This window comes from Siphateles boraxobius, unplaced genomic scaffold, assembly GCF_051911475.1.
Source record: "Siphateles boraxobius isolate OS27281-9 unplaced genomic scaffold, OSU_SipBor_1 32, whole genome shotgun sequence".
NCBI lineage: Eukaryota > Metazoa > Chordata > Actinopteri > Cypriniformes > Leuciscidae > Siphateles > Siphateles boraxobius.
In genome coordinates, this window is record NW_027508942.1 from 6,234,149 (window position 1) to 6,252,500 (window position 18,352).

At 37.8% G+C, this 18,352-nt stretch overlaps 1 protein-coding gene across 1 annotated transcript in view; it reads left to right on the top strand.

Moving 5' to 3' along the window:
* Positions 1–554: 554 nt before the first annotated feature.
* The window catches only part of secisbp2l (SECIS binding protein 2-like), a 46,130-nt gene continuing 28,332 nt past the window's right edge, over positions 555–18,352 (top strand). The window contains exon 1 of the mRNA XM_077194633.1: positions 555–704. Coding sequence (XP_077050748.1) covers positions 684–704 — 21 coding nt within the window. The 5' untranslated portion in view covers positions 555–683. The remainder of the gene's footprint in view (positions 705–18,352) is intronic.

The following is an 18,352-nucleotide window of genomic DNA, read 5'->3' on the forward strand; positions in this document are numbered from 1 at the left end:
CTGATTATTGTCTTTGTTAATAAATCATAAATCACATTGCAACAGCAACCAATGTCAATTTGAAATCGTCATAACTGATGACAAATGATAAAACTCACTGAACATCTCGGTTGCTGTTAAATTTTATATACATAAATCTAAATATCTGAAAGTGAAACCTAAAATCTCTGTGTTTTACCTATGCCCTTAAAATTATGAAAAGTAATAATGCAAAAAAACTTTTGCTACAAAGGAAGAATATGAGTGAAAAGTAAACCCTAGCCCTGGAAGAAAAGAAGAAAAGAAAAAAAGAGAAGGGGGGGCTTCTCTTTTTTTTCTTTTCTTCTCTTCTTCTTTTCTGTAATGCAGTTCTGCACCTGATCCTACTGTCATTGTGTAATCATATATATTTTTGCCATGTTGTTTGTACATGACATTGTTAAAAAAAAAATTGGTTGCTGTTAGTTCTGCGCATGCGTGTGAGATGAGTTCTCTGCACGCACGCGCCCCCTAACGGCAGTTTGAGAGAATTACAGAAACGCACGTCCATAATGACCCTCCGCGGCTTCCGTCCCAGATGAGTGTCAGTCAGTCAGTAAATCAGTCAGTCAGTGACGGACATCAGAACCGGAGCACCGGATCATGTCTCCGTTAACGGCATCCTGACAGCAGCTCGCGGCTCGGTTCCGGTGTCGGTGTGCGAGATGGACGCTGGCGAGAGAAAGGTAACTCGATTTATCGACACACGAACGCGTTTAACACCCGCTGGCCTCACATTAGCTTTAGCATTAGCAGCGCTTGCGGGATTAAAATCCAAAACGGCATAATGACCGATTATTATTCTGATCAAACACTCACATGTGTGTGAAAATGCGTTTATTTGTGTTCGCGTGTGTGTGTTAGTTGTGTATATCAGAGCTGACGCGATGCTGTGAGCGAAGGTACGAAGCAAAACAATGACGCCCCTGTTATAATCAATTTAACAAACTAGATTCATTACAGTAATTAATGAAATATCAATGAACATGGCGATTATTACCAGAGCTCAATAGTCGCGTAGCGTTTGTGTGAGAATATATAATCCCCTTATTACAGTACTGTGGTAATACTCTGACGTTATTTTAAGTAATTCGGAGAACCGAGTAAATAAATATTATGGCACATCAAGACGGATATGATTTATTACTACAGTATTACGTGGAAGTACCATAGTACCAGCACTGTACTGTAGTTTCCCATCAGGCAAAGTGGTTATTGACCACATACATCTGCTTTGTAAAGGTTGAAATGTGAGTGACTTACACTCGTAGAAACGATAACATACTGTTGACTGATATTACATGACTGATTGAACGGATCGACTGTGATATTACATGACTGATTGTACGGATTCACTGTGATATTACATGACTGATTGAACAGATTGACTGTGATATTGCATCTCTGATTGAACGGATTGACGGATATTACATGACTGATTGAACGGATTGACTGTGATATTACATGACTGGTTTAACGGAGCGACTGTGATATTACATGACTGATTGAACGGATTGACGGATATTACATGACTGATTGAACAGATTGACTGTGATATTACATGACTGATTAAACGGATTGACTGTGATATTACATGACTGATTGAACGGATTGACGGATATTACATGACTGATTGAACGGATTGACTGTGATATTACATGACTGATTAAACGGATTGACTGTGATATTACATGACTGATTGAACGGATTGACGGATATTACATGACTGATTAAACGGATTGACTGTGATATTACATGACTGATTGAACGGATTGACGGATATTATATGACTGATTGAACGGATTGACTGTGATATTACATGACTGGTTGAACGGAGCGACTGTGATATTACATGACTGATTGAACGGATTGACGGATATTATATGACTGATTGAACGGATTGACTGTGATATTACATGACTGATTAAACGGATTGACTGTGATATTACATGACTGATTGAACGGATTGACTGTGATATTACATGACTGATTGAACGGATTGACTGTGATATTACATGACTGATTGAATGGATTGACTGATATTACATGACTGATTGAACGGATTGACTGTGATATTACATGACTGTTTGAACGGATTGACTGTGATATTACATGACTGATTGAACGGATTGACTGTGATATTACATGACTGATTAAACGGATTGACTGTGATATTACATGACTGATTGTACGGATTGACTGTGACAGATTGAATGGATTGATGGATATTATATGACTGATTGAACGGATCGACTGTGATATTACATGACTGATTGAACAGATTGACTGTGATATTACATGACTGATTGAACGGATTGACTGTGATATTGCATGATTGATTGAACGGATTGACTGTGATATTACATGACTGATTGAACGGATTGACCGTGATATTACATGACTGATTGTACGGATTGACTGTGACAGATTGAACGGATTGACTGTGATATTACATGACTTATTGAACGGAGCGACTGTGATATTACATGACTGATTGAACGGATCGACTGTGATATTACATGACTTATTGAACGGAGCGACTGTGATATTACATGACTGATTGAACGGATTGACTGTGATATTACATGACGGATTGAACGGATTGACTGTGATATTACATGACTGATTGAACGGAGCGACTGTGATATTACATGACTTATTGAACGGAGCGACTGTGATATTACATGACTGATTGAACGGATCGACTGTGATATTACATGACTTATTGAACGGAGCGACTGTGATATTACATGACTGATTGAACGGATTGACTGTGATATTACATGACGGATTGAACGGATTGACTGTGATATTACATGACGGATTGAACGGATTGACTGTGATATTACATGACTGATTGAACGGATTGACTGTGATATTACATGACTGATTGAACGGATTGACTGATATTACATGACTTATTGAACGGAGCGACTTTGATATTACATGACTGATTGAACGGATCGACTGTGATATTACATGACTGATTGAACGGATCGACTGTGATATTACATGACTGATTGAACGGATTGACTGTGATATTGCATGACTGATTGAACGGATCGACTGTGATATTACATGACTGATTGAACGGATTGACTGTGATATTACATGACGGATTGAACGGATTGACTGTGATATTACATGACGGATTGAACGGATTGACTGTGATATTACATGACTGATTGAACGGATTGACTGATATTACATGACTTATTGAACGGATTGACTGTGATATTACATGACGGATTGAACGGATTGACTGTGATATTACATGACTGATTGAACGGATTGACTGTGATATTACATGACTGATTGAACGGATTGACTGTGATATTACATGACGGATTGAACGGATTGACTGTGATATTACATGACTGATTGAACGGATTGACTGTGATATTACATGACTGATTGAACGGATTGACTGATATTACATGACTGATTGAACGGATTGACTGTGATATTACATGACGGATTGAACGGATTGACGGTGATATTACATGACGGATTGAACGGATTGACTGTGATATTACATGACTGATTGAACGGATTGACTGTGATATTACATGACTGATTGAACGGATTGACTGATATTACATGACTTATTGAACGGAGCGACTGTGATATTACATGACTGATTGAACGGATTGACTGTGATATTACATGACTTATTGAACGGAGCGACTGTGATATTACATGACTGATTGAACGGATCGACTGTGATATTACATGACTTATTGAACGGAGCGACTGTGATATTACATGACTGATTGAACGGATTGACTGTGATATTACATGACTGATTGAACGGAGCGACTGTGATATTACATGACTGATTGAACGGATTGACTGTGATATTACATGACTTATTGAACGGAGCGACTGTGATATTACATGACTGATTGAACGGAGCGACTGTGATATTACATGACTGATTGAACGGATTGACTGTGATATTACATGACTTATTGAACGGAGCGACTGTGATATTACATGACTGATTGAACGGATCGACTGTGATATTACATGACTTATTGAACGGAGCGACTGTGATATTACATGACTGATTGAACGGATTGACTGTGATATTACATGACGGATTGAACGGATTGACTGTGATATTACATGACGGATTGAACGGATTGACTGTGATATTACATGACTGATTGAACGGATTGACTGTGATATTACATGACTGATTGAACGGATTGACTGATATTACATGACTTATTGAACGGAGCGACTGTGATATTACATGACTGATTAAACGGATTGACTGTGATATTACATGACTGATTGAACGGATTGACTGTGATATTGCATGACTGATTGAACGGATTGACTGTGATATTGCATGACTGATTGAACGGATTGACTGATATTACATGACTGATTGAACGGATTGACTGTGATATTACATGACTGATTAAACGGATTGACTGTGATATTACATGACTGATTGAACGGATTGACTGTGATATTGCATGACTGATTGAACGGATTGACTGATATTACATGACTGATTGAACGGATTGACTGATATTACATGACTGATTGAACGGATTGACTGATATTACATGACTGATTGAACGGATTGACCGTGATATTACATGACTGATTGAACGGATTGACTGATATTACATGACTGATTGAACGGATTGACTGATATTACATGACTGATTGAACGGATTGACTGTGATATTACATGACTGATTGAACGGATTGACTGATTGAACGGATTGACTGTTATATTACATGACTGATTGAACGGATTGACTGTGATATTACATGACTGATTGAACGGATTGACCGTGATATTACATGACTGATTGTACGGATTGACTGTGACAGATTGAACGGATTGACGGATATTATATGACTGATTGAACGGATTGACTGATATTACATGACTGATTGAACGGATTGACTGTGATATTGCATGACTTATTGAACGGATCGACTGTGATATTACATGACTTATTGAACGGATTGACTGTGATATTACATGACTGATTGAACAGATTGACTGTGATATTACATGACTTATTGAACGGAGCGACTGTGATATTACATGACTGATTGAACGGATTGACTGTGATATTACATGACTGATTGAACGGATTGACTGTGATATTACATGACTGATTAAACGGATTGACTGTGATATTACATGACTGATTGAACGGATGATCGACTGTGATATTACATGACTGATTAAACGGATTGACTGTGATATTACATGACTGATTGAACGGATTGACTGTGATATTGCATGACTGATTGAACGGATTGACTGATATTACATGACTGATTGAACGGATTGACTGTGATATTACATGACTGATTGAACGGATTGACTGTGATATTACATGACTGATTAAACGGATTGACTGTGATATTACATGACTGATTGAACGGATTGACTGTGATATTGCATGACTGATTGAACGGATTGACTGATATTACATGACTGATTGAACGGATTGACTGATATTACATGACTGATTGAACGGATTGACTGTGATATTACATGACTGATTAAACGGATTGACTGTGATATTACATGACTTATTGTACGGATGATCGACTGTGATATTACATGACTGATTGAACGGATTGACTGATATTACATGACTGATTGTACGGATCGACTGTGATATTACATGACTGATTGTACGGATTATCGACTGTGATATTACATGACTGATTGAACGGATTGACTGATATTACATGACTGATTGAACGGATTGACTGATATTACATGACTGATTGAACGGATTGACCGTGATATTACATGACTGATTGAACGGATTGACTGATATTACATGACTGATTGAACGGATTGACTGATATTACATGACTGATTGAACGGATTGACTGTGATATTACATGACTGATTGAACGGATTGACTGATTGAACGGATTGACTGTTATATTACATGACTGATTGAACGGATTGACTGTGATATTACATGACTGATTGAACGGATTGACCGTGATATTACATGACTGATTGTACGGATTGACTGTGACAGATTGAACGGATTGACGGATATTATATGACTGATTGAACGGATTGACTGATATTACATGACTGATTGAACGGATTGACTGTGATATTGCATGACTTATTGAACGGATCGACTGTGATATTACATGACTTATTGAACGGATTGACTGTGATATTACATGACTGATTGAACAGATTGACTGTGATATTACATGACTTATTGAACGGAGCGACTGTGATATTACATGACTGATTGAACGGATTGACTGTGATATTACATGACTGATTGAACGGATTGACTGTGATATTACATGACTGATTAAACGGATTGACTGTGATATTACATGACTGATTGAACGGATGATCGACTGTGATATTACATGACTGATTAAACGGATTGACTGTGATATTACATGACTGATTGAACGGATTGACTGTGATATTGCATGACTGATTGAACGGATTGACTGATATTACATGACTGATTGAACGGATTGACTGTGATATTACATGACTGATTGAACGGATTGACTGTGATATTACATGACTGATTAAACGGATTGACTGTGATATTACATGACTGATTGAACGGATTGACTGTGATATTGCATGACTGATTGAACGGATTGACTGATATTACATGACTGATTGAACGGATTGACTGATATTACATGACTGATTGAACGGATTGACTGTGATATTACATGACTGATTAAACGGATTGACTGTGATATTACATGACTTATTGTACGGATGATCGACTGTGATATTACATGACTGATTGAACGGATTGACTGATATTACATGACTGATTGTACGGATCGACTGTGATATTACATGACTGATTGTACGGATTATCGACTGTGATATTACATGACTGATTGAACGGATTGACTGATATTACATGACTGATTGTACGGATTGACTGTGATATTACATGACTGATTGTACGGATGATCGACTGTGATATTACATGACTGATTGAACGGATTGACTGTGATATTACATGACTGATTGAACGGATTGACTTTGATATTACATGACTGATTGTACGGATGATCGACTGTGATATTACATGACTGATTGAACGGATTGACTGTGATATTACATGACTGATTGTACGGATGATCGACTGTGATATTACATGACTGATTGTACGGATTCACTGTGATATTACATGACTGATTGTACGGATTGACTGTGACAGATTGAACGGATTGACTGATATTATATGACTGATTGAACGGATTGACTGTGATATTACATGACTGATTGTACGGATGATCGACTGTGATATTACATGACTGATTGAACGGATTGACTGATATTACATGACTGATTGTACGGATTGACTGTGATATTACATGACTGATTGTACGGATGATCGACTGTGATATTACATGACTGATTGTACGGATGATCGACTGTGATATTACATGACTGATTGAACGGATTGACTGTGATATTACATGACTGATTGAACGGATTGACTTTGATATTACATGACTGATTGTACGGATGATCGACTGTGATATTACATGACTGATTGAACGGATTGACTGTGATATTACATGACTGATTGTACGGATGATCGACTGTGATATTACATGACTGATTGTACGGATTCACTGTGATATTACATGACTGATTGTACGGATTGACTGTGACAGATTGAACGGATTGACTGATATTATATGACTGATTGAACGGATTGACTGTGATATTACATGACTGATTGTACGGACTGACTGTGATATTACATGACTGGTTTAACAGATCGACTGTGATATTACATGACTGATTGAACAGATTGACTGTGATATTACATGACTGATTGAACGGATGATCGACTGTGATATTACATGACTGATTGAACGGATGATCGACTGTGATATTACATGACTGATTGAACGGATGATCGACTGTGATATTACATGACTGATTGTACGGATGATCGACTGTGATATTACATGACTGATTGTACGGATGATCGACTGTGATATTGCATGACTGATTGAACGGATTGACTGATATTACATGACTGATTGAACGGATTGACTATGATATTACATGACTGATTGTACGGACTGACTGTGATATTACATGACTGGTTGAACAGATCGACTTTGATATTACATGACTGATTGAACGGATTGACTGTGATATTACATGACTGATTGAACAGATTGACTGTGATATTACATGACTGATTGAACAGATTGACTGTGATATTACATGACTTATTGAACGTATCGACTGTGATATTACATGACTGATTGAACAGATTGACTGTGATATTACATGACTTATTGAACGTATCGACTGTGATATTACATGACTGATTGAACGGATTGACTGTGATATTACATGACTGATTGAACGGATTGACTGTGATATTACATGACTGATTGAACGGATTGACTGTGATATTACATGACTGATTGTACGGACTGACTGTGATATTACATGACTGGTTGAACAGATCGACTGTGATATTACATGACTGATTGAACGGATTGACTGTGATATTACATGACTGATTGAACGGATTGACTGATATTACATGACTGATTGAACAGATTGACTGTGATATTACATGACTTATTGAACGTATCGACTGTGATATTACATGACTGATTGAACAGATTGACTGTGATATTACATGACTGATTGAACGGATTGACTGTGATATTAAATGACTGATTGAACGGATTGACTGTGATATTACATGACTGATTGAACGGATTGACTGTGATATTACATGACTGATTGAACGGATCGACTGTGATATTACATGACTGATTGAACAGATTGACTTTGACATTGTGACTTATATCACATGACTTATAGTATAGCTAGCGACTGTGATATTACAGTGAGTTGGGTTCTCTGTTTATTCAGTCTGGCTTGGTGTGTGTGTGTGTGTGTGTGTGTGTTTTCCGGGTTTCTGCAGACACCGATTGCATCTGATCCGTCAGGTTTTTCTGCATTGATCACATTCCTCTCGCGTCTGTGATGTTCCTGTCGGTCAGATCAGTTTCTGTGCATTTCTCCTCGTGTTCCTGCTCAAGTCTGTCCTATCAGAGCTTCTCATGATGTCAGTGAGATATTTCTCAGAACTGTATCACGTGTGTTTGTCTTTGCAGAGCGATGCTGTCATTTCCTGTTTGAGATTGACCCACACTTTCTCAAAAAGTCCAAATCCAAAATTAGGAAAGTTTTAAATTTGCCTAATTTTTGGAGCGATTACCTTAATGTATTTGTAATGCAAAACCACAAGTTTTTTTTTATTTGTTATTTTACTTGGTTTAACGTCAGCGGCCGGCTTTGTGGCGCTCAACACATATTGGGTTATATGGACGTTTTACCGAAACCTCAGTATCAGTTCAGGATAGTCTGAACTCTTCCAACCAAAACTGATCTCTAAAGCACATTTTAGTGCTGGGCAATGGTTAATCGCATCCGAAATAAAAGTTTGTGTTTACATAATGTGTGTGTGTGTGTGTGTAGTATTGTGTATAATAATTTTGAAAAAAAAAAAAAATATATATATATATATATATAAAATATCAATTATGTATTAATGTGTTTGTGTGTGTGTATGTGTATATATACAGTATATACATGCAAATATTTCTTAAAAATATACATGCATATGTGTATTTTTATACAAAATAATTTTACACCGTATATATACACACACACACACACACACACATATATTATGTAAACACAAACTTTTATTTCGGCGATGTTGCCCAGCACTATGGACATATAGAATATTTATTGGAGTTAGATCTTAAGTGCAATGTAATGATGAAGATCCACTTTTTGGATCAGATTATTATGGAAGTTGAGTTCGAGTCTCTTTCCTTAAAACATCTTTACAACCAAAATACATGGAGGGAATCACTCAAAGTCAAACCACCTTTATTTCCACAGCTCTTTATACAATACAGATTGTTTAAAAGCAATAATAAACAGGAAAATAACAGAATCAATGATGCAAAATGTATCAAATATGAGACTAATTCTGCTGTAAAGCTGCTCTAAAAAGACAATAGAAACCATATAGAAGCATCAGAATATTAAAAATAGTCGAGCAACTAGAGATGGAGTGACCCAAAGTGATTCTTTCTGTATGATTCCCTCCGCAGTCTCTCTCTCTCTCTCTCTCTCTCTCTCTCTCTCTCTCTCTCTCTCTCTCTCTCTCTCTCTCTCTCTCTCTCTCTCTCTCTCTCTCTCTCTCTCTCTCTCTCTCTCTTTCTCTCTCTCTCTCTCTCTCTCTCTCTCTCTGTGTCTCCTGTCTTTCTTCAGCACAAAAACCCTCTGTTTTCTACACAAAGTCTTGACACAGAAATGCTGAAAAGACAAAAGCGCCCCTCGTCGCCCTCATTAGTTCAGCCCACACTGAGACCACCGCTTCACGTTCATGAATCTCCTGCCATTCAAGAGTTCTGCATGTTCTCTGCCAGGTTCATCCACACATTTTACCACGTTTAAAGGGATAGTCCACCCAAAAATGATCATTTTGTCATCATTTACTTGCTCACATCGATCCAAACCTGTGTGATTTTCTCCTACAAAAGAAGATATTGATCTATAAAATGTAAGATCAATATCAAATGAGATCAAATCAGTAAGATCCAATGTAAGTAAATGGGGTCCAGCGTTGTATGATTCCCAATGTTCTTCAACATGTGATCTTGTCTTTATCTCGGTACACTGTAAAAAAATATTTCCATGATTTATCACGACATTTTTTCTTTTGTCAAATCCACTTAGACCATTTATGTGGTTCAGATAACTTAATATTTTGAGTTTCTTTTGATTAATCCATTCTCCTTCATTGTACTACCTCATTTTATTTACTTTTTTTTAAAAAGTAAAACCAACAGTGTAGGTTGTGACTCTCTCACTTTGACTCACTTCAGTGTGTGTATTGATGGTGTACTCTAATCTGTCCAGACCGGCTGCTTGTGTAATTAGCTTAACGGCGGCCGCCGTCCTCACTTTAAACCCTGATGTGACGCCTAAATCCGTTTGTCTTGATCACATGCGTTTTATGTGTCACGTGATATTGAACCAAATCAATTCCAGTGCTTTACAGAATATCAGGATGTTAATGTTTATCATTAATGCTTTGTTGTCACGTTGAGCAGTTTAGAGCGATGGGATAGTTTACATTTGGAGATTTGGTTAGCAGCGTGGACTGATGTTACTGTCGGGGATCTGATTGGACGAGAGAGCAGATGTTGTGTGACATCACAATCGGAAGAGTGTACAGAGCTCTGCCCACCACCTACAGACGAACAATTGCTGCTATATACCATAACACACACTCCATTCAGACACACACACACACTCACACACACACACACACGCACACACACAGCATCAGATGTGTCTTTGTTTCTGCTTATTATTTCCTTCAGCTGAGACGCTTCAGATGCGACTGTTCAACATGATGGATTTAAATTGCTTGAAATATGATTGAAATCACTTCAAAAAGGAAAATACAGTTCAGTGCAAAATGTGCAAATCTGTCATATAGCCTACATACAATTTACATAGAACAAATTATAGAACATTATAATTGCGTTAGGGACATGACTTTTTATGGTGAGATTTTTGTTTTTGAAATCACTTAAAAATTCTATAAAAATTTGATTTAGCAGCCAATATATTTAGCAGCCGATTTATCGGCCAAAATGTTCATATTGGTGCATCCCTATATATATATATATATTCCCATTGAACTTTCAAACTCTGGCCTGTTAATAATTGTTGCATTTACGTTTGTTGATTTTAGCCTGTCTGCTTTCAAACTGTGCTGTTTTTATGTTAAAAGTGTTTATAACCTTGTTGGTGCTCGATGTTGAGCATACAACCATACATTAATAAAAAAAATACTGTACCAAGAAAAATCATGACCCAGAACCAACCAAATACATAAGTACACCATTACACCACTAGTATCATCCGACCGGAATCACGGTGGTTTTACTCCTCATTTTCCCGTGATTGTAGAGATTGTGTAGAGATTGTGTAGAGATTGTGTAGAGAGCGTAGAGAGTGTAGAGATTGTTTAGAGAGCGTAGAGATTTTAGAGATTGTAGAGATTGTGTAGAGAGCGTAGAGATTGTGTAGAGAGTGTAGAGATTGTAGAGATTGTAGAGATTGTGTAGAGAGCATAGAGATTGTAGAGATTGTGTAGAGAGCGTAGAGATTGTAGAGATTGTGTAGAGAGCGATTGTGTAGAGAGCATAGAGATTGTAGAGATTGTGTAGAGAGCGATTGTGTAGAGAGTGTAGTGATTGTAGAGATTGTGTAGATACTAGAGAGCATAGAGATTGTAGAGATTGTGTAGAGAGTGTAGAGATTGTGTAGAGAGCGATTGTGTAGAGAGCGTAGAGATTGTAGAGATTGTGTAGAGAGCGTAGAGATTGTGTAGAGAGCGATTGTGTAGAGAGCGTAGAGATTGTAGAGATTGTGTAGAGAGTGTAGAGATTGTGTAGAGAGCGTAGAGATTGTGTAGAGAGCATAGAGATTGTAAAGATTGTGTAGAGCGATTGTGTAGAGAGCGAAGAGATTGTAGAGATTGTGTAGAGAGCGATTGTGTAGAGAGCGAAGAGATTGTAGAGATTGTGTAGAGAGCGTAGAGATTGTGTAGAGAGCATAGAGATTGTAAAGATTGTGTAGAGAGCGATTGTGTAGAGAGCGAAGAGATTGTAGAGATTGTGTAGAGGCGTAGAGATTGTGTAGAGAGCATAGAGATTGTAAAGATTGTGTAGAGCGATTGTGTAGAGAGCGAAGAGATTGTGTAGAGAGCGATTGTGTAGAGAGCGTAGAGATTCTAGAGATTGTGTAGAGAGTGTAGAGATTGTAGAGATTGTGTAAAGAGCGTAGAGATTGTAGAGATTGTGTAGAGAGCATAGAGATTCTGTAGAGAGCGTAGAGATTGTAGAGATTGTGTAGAGAGCGATTGTGTAGAGAGCGTAGAGATTGTAGAGATTGTGTAGAGTGTAGAGATTGTGTATAGGGATGGGGCCGATCCGATCCAGTATCGGTATCGGCTCCGATACAGCCATTTTTGCCGGATCGGGTATCGGTCAGACGAGGCCGATCTAAATCCGATATTGTGTGTTTACTATTGTGTTATTGTTAAGCACCACAAAAGTATTATAAAGCACCATTAAGTGTTCGTGCACTATATTATAAGTGTTCTGAAGCCATTCTATAGTATAATGTGAGATAGAAATGAATAAAGTCATTAAATTCAAGATCACGTAAACTGTTCCCTCCGCTGCAGCTGTCAATCATTCTTCATTCAGCATTCAACAGCGCGTCGCGTTCGGTTATGACAGTCAACTCGATGAAACTCTCCAAGATGATTCAATTACTATTATTATACTTGAGCTGCAGATAAAGCTCTATGGTTTCGTATAAAATGACTATCTTGCTGGACTTGCTGTACCTTAATCATGTTACTTTTTAACGTGTGTCTGTTAGATCACAACACTGGAGAGCACTATAATTGTTCTTCAAGCACACAGTAACTGAAATTTAAAACTGTTAAAAGAAAAGGGTGAATAAACTATTGCATAGATAGATACTGTATAATACACTACGCATCAATATGTCTTTCCTTTGTGCGTTGAACTTTTCAATGCGGACTCGACGCGCTGCGCGCTGTGACTCCATGTTGCTTCAAGCGCATCATTCTGCGCTCGGGATGCGCATAAGCGCTTTGTGCCGCACTGTATTGGAGTCTTTCATAATCATATCATAATACTTTTGCGCAATGAAAGATTATTAAATGTCCCATCTATCATATGTTGCTGCCTCAATAAACAGCTGTGCTATACATTAAAAAAATGTCTTAATTTTATAGTAGCTAGACTATATATAAAATAATTTATCTTTTTGAATTTTGTTATCTTGTTTTTTATGAATGTATTTTACAACAATACAAACAGCAATGTGTAACGTTTTACCAGATTTGGTGCTGGTGCCTACACTTATTGTCTCTTATTTGTTTCTAACCTTATACTTACCTCAAGTTGCCTTTTAGGACATACATGCATACATATCATACTTGCCTGTAGAGAGAAGTTTATTGCAGCATCATATAAAATCAACAATAATGATAATAATAATATTAAAGCAAACACAGCTCTGGTATCGGAATAGTATCGGTATCGGCCGATATCCAAATTCAGGTATCGGGATCGGATCGGAAGTGAAAAAATGCGGATCGGTGCATCCCTAATTGTGTAGAGTGTAGAGATTGTGTAGAGATTGTGTAGAGTGTAGAGATTGTGTAGAGTGTAGAGATTGTAGAGATTGTAGAGATTGTGTAGAGAGCGTAGAGATTGTAGAGATTGTGTAGAGAGCGTAGAGATTGTGTAGAGAGCGTAGAGATTGTATAGAGATTGTAGAGATTGTGTAGAGAGCGTAGAGATTGTAGAGATTGTGTAGAGAGTGTAGAGATTGTGTAGAGAGTGTAGAGATTGTGTAGAGAGTGTAGAGATTGTGTAGAGAGTGTAGAGATTGTGTAGAGAGTGTAGAGATTGTGTAGAGAGCGTAGAGATTGTAGAGAGCGTAGAGATTGTAGAGAGCGTAGAGATTGTAGAGAGCGTAGAGATTGTAGAGAGCGTAGAGATTGTAGAGAGCGTAGAGATTGTAGAGAGCGTAGAGATTGTGTAGAGAGCGTAGAGATTGTAGAGATTGTAGAGATTGTGTAGAGAGCGTAGAGATTGTAGAGAGCGTAGAGATTGTGTAGAGAGTGTAGAGATTGTGTAGAGAGCGTAGAGATTGTAGAGATTGTGTAGAGATTGTAGAGATTGTGTAGAGAGTGTAGAGATTGTGTAGAGAGCGTAGAGATTGTAGAGATTGTGTAGAGAGCGTAGGGATTGTGTAGAGTGTAGAGCAGGGGTCTCCAACAAGTCGCTTGCGAGCTACCAGTAGCTCATCTTTTGCGCGCTCAAGTTCGTTATTTCAAATGTAGGAAGCTCATAATTAAAGCGACGCACTCATTTTTTCCAGGCGCAGCGAGATGAAAAAATCCTTTAAAACTTTGTCGTTGTGGAGAGCGCAGTGCATGGTTGCATAGCAACGACAGACGCCACGGGGAAATCGGACCGAATTTTACTATTAATAATAAAAGATAAGCTAATGTGCATTGTAAACGTCAGTAATTTATCTTTTTTGACTCATTCTTTTTTATAAAAATGATTTAAAGGGTTAAATATGCGAGGTTTCTTTTTATAAATCTTTTTTATATAATGTAGAGAGTGTAGACTGTAGAGATTGTAGAGATTGTGTAGAGAGTGTAGACTGTAGAGATTGTAGAGTTTGTGTAGGGAGTGTAGACTGTAGAGATTGTGTAGAGAGTGTAGACTGTAGAGATTGTAGAGATTGTAGAGTTTGTGTAGAGAGTGTAGACTGTAGAGATTGTGTAGAGATTGTAGAGTTTGTGTAGAGAGTGTAGAGAGTGTGTAGAGAGTGTAGACTGTAGAGATTGTAGAGATTGTGTAGAGTGTAGAGATTGTAGAGTTTGTGTAGAGAGTGTAGAGAGTGTGTAGAGAGTGTAGACTGTAGAGATTGTAGAGATTGTGTAGAGAGTGTAGAGATTGTAGAGTTTGTGTAGAGATTGTAGAGTTTGTGTAGAGAGTGTAGACTGTAGAGATTGTGTAGAGATTGTAGAGTTTGTGTAGAGTGTAGACTGTAGAGAATGTAGAGTTTGTGTAGAGAGTGTAGAGATTGTAGAGATTGTGTAGAGTGTAGACTGTAGAGATTGTAGAGTTTGTGTAGAGAGTGTAGACTGTAGAGATTGTAGAGTTTGTGTAGAGAGTGTAGACTGTAGTGATTGTAGAGATTGTGTAGAGAGTGTAGAGATTGTGTGGAGAGTGTAGACTGTAGAGATTGTGTAGACTAGAGATTGTAGAGTTTGTGTAGAGAGTGTAGACTGTAGAGATTGTGTAGAGAGTGTAGACTGTAGAGATTGTGTAGAGAGTGTAGACTGTAGTGATTGTAGAGATTGTGTAGAGAGTGTAGAGATTGTGTAGAGAGTGTAGACTGTAGAGATTGTAGAGATTGTGTAGACTAGAGATTGTAGAGTTTGTGTAGAGATTGTAGAGATTGTGTAGAGAGTGTAGACTGTAGAGATTGTAGAGATTGTGTAGAGTGTAGACTGTAGAGATTGTTGAGATTTGTAGAGAGTGTAGACTGTAGAGATTGTAGAGTTTGTGTTGAGAGTGTAGACTGTAGAGATTGTAGAGATTGTGTAGAGATTGTAGAGATTGTGTATAGAGTGTAGAGATTGTAGAGTTTGTGTAGAGAGTGTAGAGAGTGTAGAGATTGTAGAGTTTGTGTAGAGAGTGTAGACTGTAGAGATTGTAGAGATTGTGTAGAGATTGTAGAGTTTGTGTAGAGAGTGTAGAGATTGTAGAGATTGTGTAGAGAGTGTAGATTGTAGAGAATGTAGACTGTAGAGATTGTAGAGTTTGTGTAGAGAGTGTAGAGTTTGTGTAGAGAGTGTAGAGTTTGTGTAGAGAGTGTAGAGATTGTAGAGATTGTGTAGAGAGTGTAGACTGTAGAGATTGTAGAGATTGTAGACTGTAGAGATTGTAGAGTTTGTGTAGAGAGTGTAGACTGTAGAGATTGTGTAGAGAGTGTAGAGTTTGTGTAGAGATTGTGTAGAGAGTGTAGACTGTAGAGATGTGTAGACTAGAGATTGTAGAGATTGTAGAGTTTGTGTAGAGAGTGTAGACTAGAGATTGTAGAGATTGTGTAGAGAGTGTAGACTGTAGAGATTGTTGAGATTTGTAGAGATTGTGTAGAGAGTGTGTAGACTGTAGTGATTGTAGAGTTTGTGTAGAGAGTGTAGAGATTGTGTAGAGAGTGTAGAGATTGTGTAGAGAGTGTAGAGATTGTGTAGAGAGTGTAGAGATTGTGTAGAGTGTAGAGATTGTAGAGTTTGTGTAGAGAGTGTAGAGATTCTGTAGAGATTGTAGAGTTTGTGTAGAGAGTGTAGACTGTAGAGATTGTAGAGATTGTGTAGAGAGTGTAGACTGTAGAGATTGTAGAGATTGTGTAGAGAGTGTAGACTGTAGTGATTGTAGAGATTGTGTAGAGAGTGTAGAGATTGTGTAGAGAGTGTAGACTGTAGAGATTGTAGAGATTGTGTAGACTAGAGATTGTAGAGTTTGTGTAGAGATTGTAGAGATTGTAGACTGTAGAGATTGTAGAGATTGTGTAGAGTGTAGACTGTAGAGATTGTTGAGATTTGTAGAGAGTGTAGACTGTAGAGATTGTAGAGTTTGTGTTGAGAGTGTAGACTGTAGAGATTGTGTAGAGATTGTAGAGATTGTGTAGAGATTGTAGAGATTGTGTATAGAGTGTAGAGATTGTAGAGTTTGTGTAGAGAGTGTAGAGAGTGTAGAGATTGTAGAGTTTGTGTAGAGAGTGTAGACTGTAGAGATTGTAGAGATTGTGTAGAGATTGTAGAGTTTGTGTAGAGAGTGTAGAGATTGTAGAGATTGTGTAGAGAGTGTAGACTGTAGAGATTGTAGAGAATGTAGACTGTAGAGATTGTAGAGTTTGTGTAGAGAGTGTAGAGTTTGTGTAGAGAGTGTAGAGATTGTAGAGATTGTGTAGAGAGTGTAGACTGTAGAGATTGTAGAGATTGTAGAGTTTGTGTAGAGAGTGTAGACTGTAGAGATTGTGTAGAGAGTGTAGAGTTTGTGTAGAGATTGTGTAGAGAGTGTAGACTGTAGAGATGTGTAGACTAGAGATTGTAGAGTTTGTGTAGAGAGTGTAGACTAGAGATTGTAGAGATTGTGTAGAGAGTGTAGACTGTAGAGATTGTTGAGATTTGTAGAGATTGTGTAGAGAGTGTGTAGACTGTAGTGATTGTAGAGTTTGTGTAGAGAGTGTAGAGATTGTGTAGAGAGTGTAGAGATTGTGTAGAGATTGTGTAGAGAGTGTAGAGATTGTGTAGAGAGTGTAGAGAGTGTAGAGATTGTAGAGTTTGTGTAGAGAGTGTAGAGATTGTGTAGAGAGTGTAGAGAGAGTGTAGAGAGTGTAGAGATTGTGTAGAGATTGTAGAGATTGTGTAGAGAGTGTAGACTGTAGAGATTGTAGAGATTGTGTAGAGAGTGTAGAGATTGTGTAGAGATTGTGTAGAGATTGTGTAGAGATTGTGTAGAGAGTGTAGAGATTAGAGAGTGTAGAGAGTGTAGAGATTGTAGAGTTTGTGTAGAGATTGTGTAGAGTTTGTGTAGAGTTTGTGTAGAGTTTGTGTAGAGTTTGTGTAGA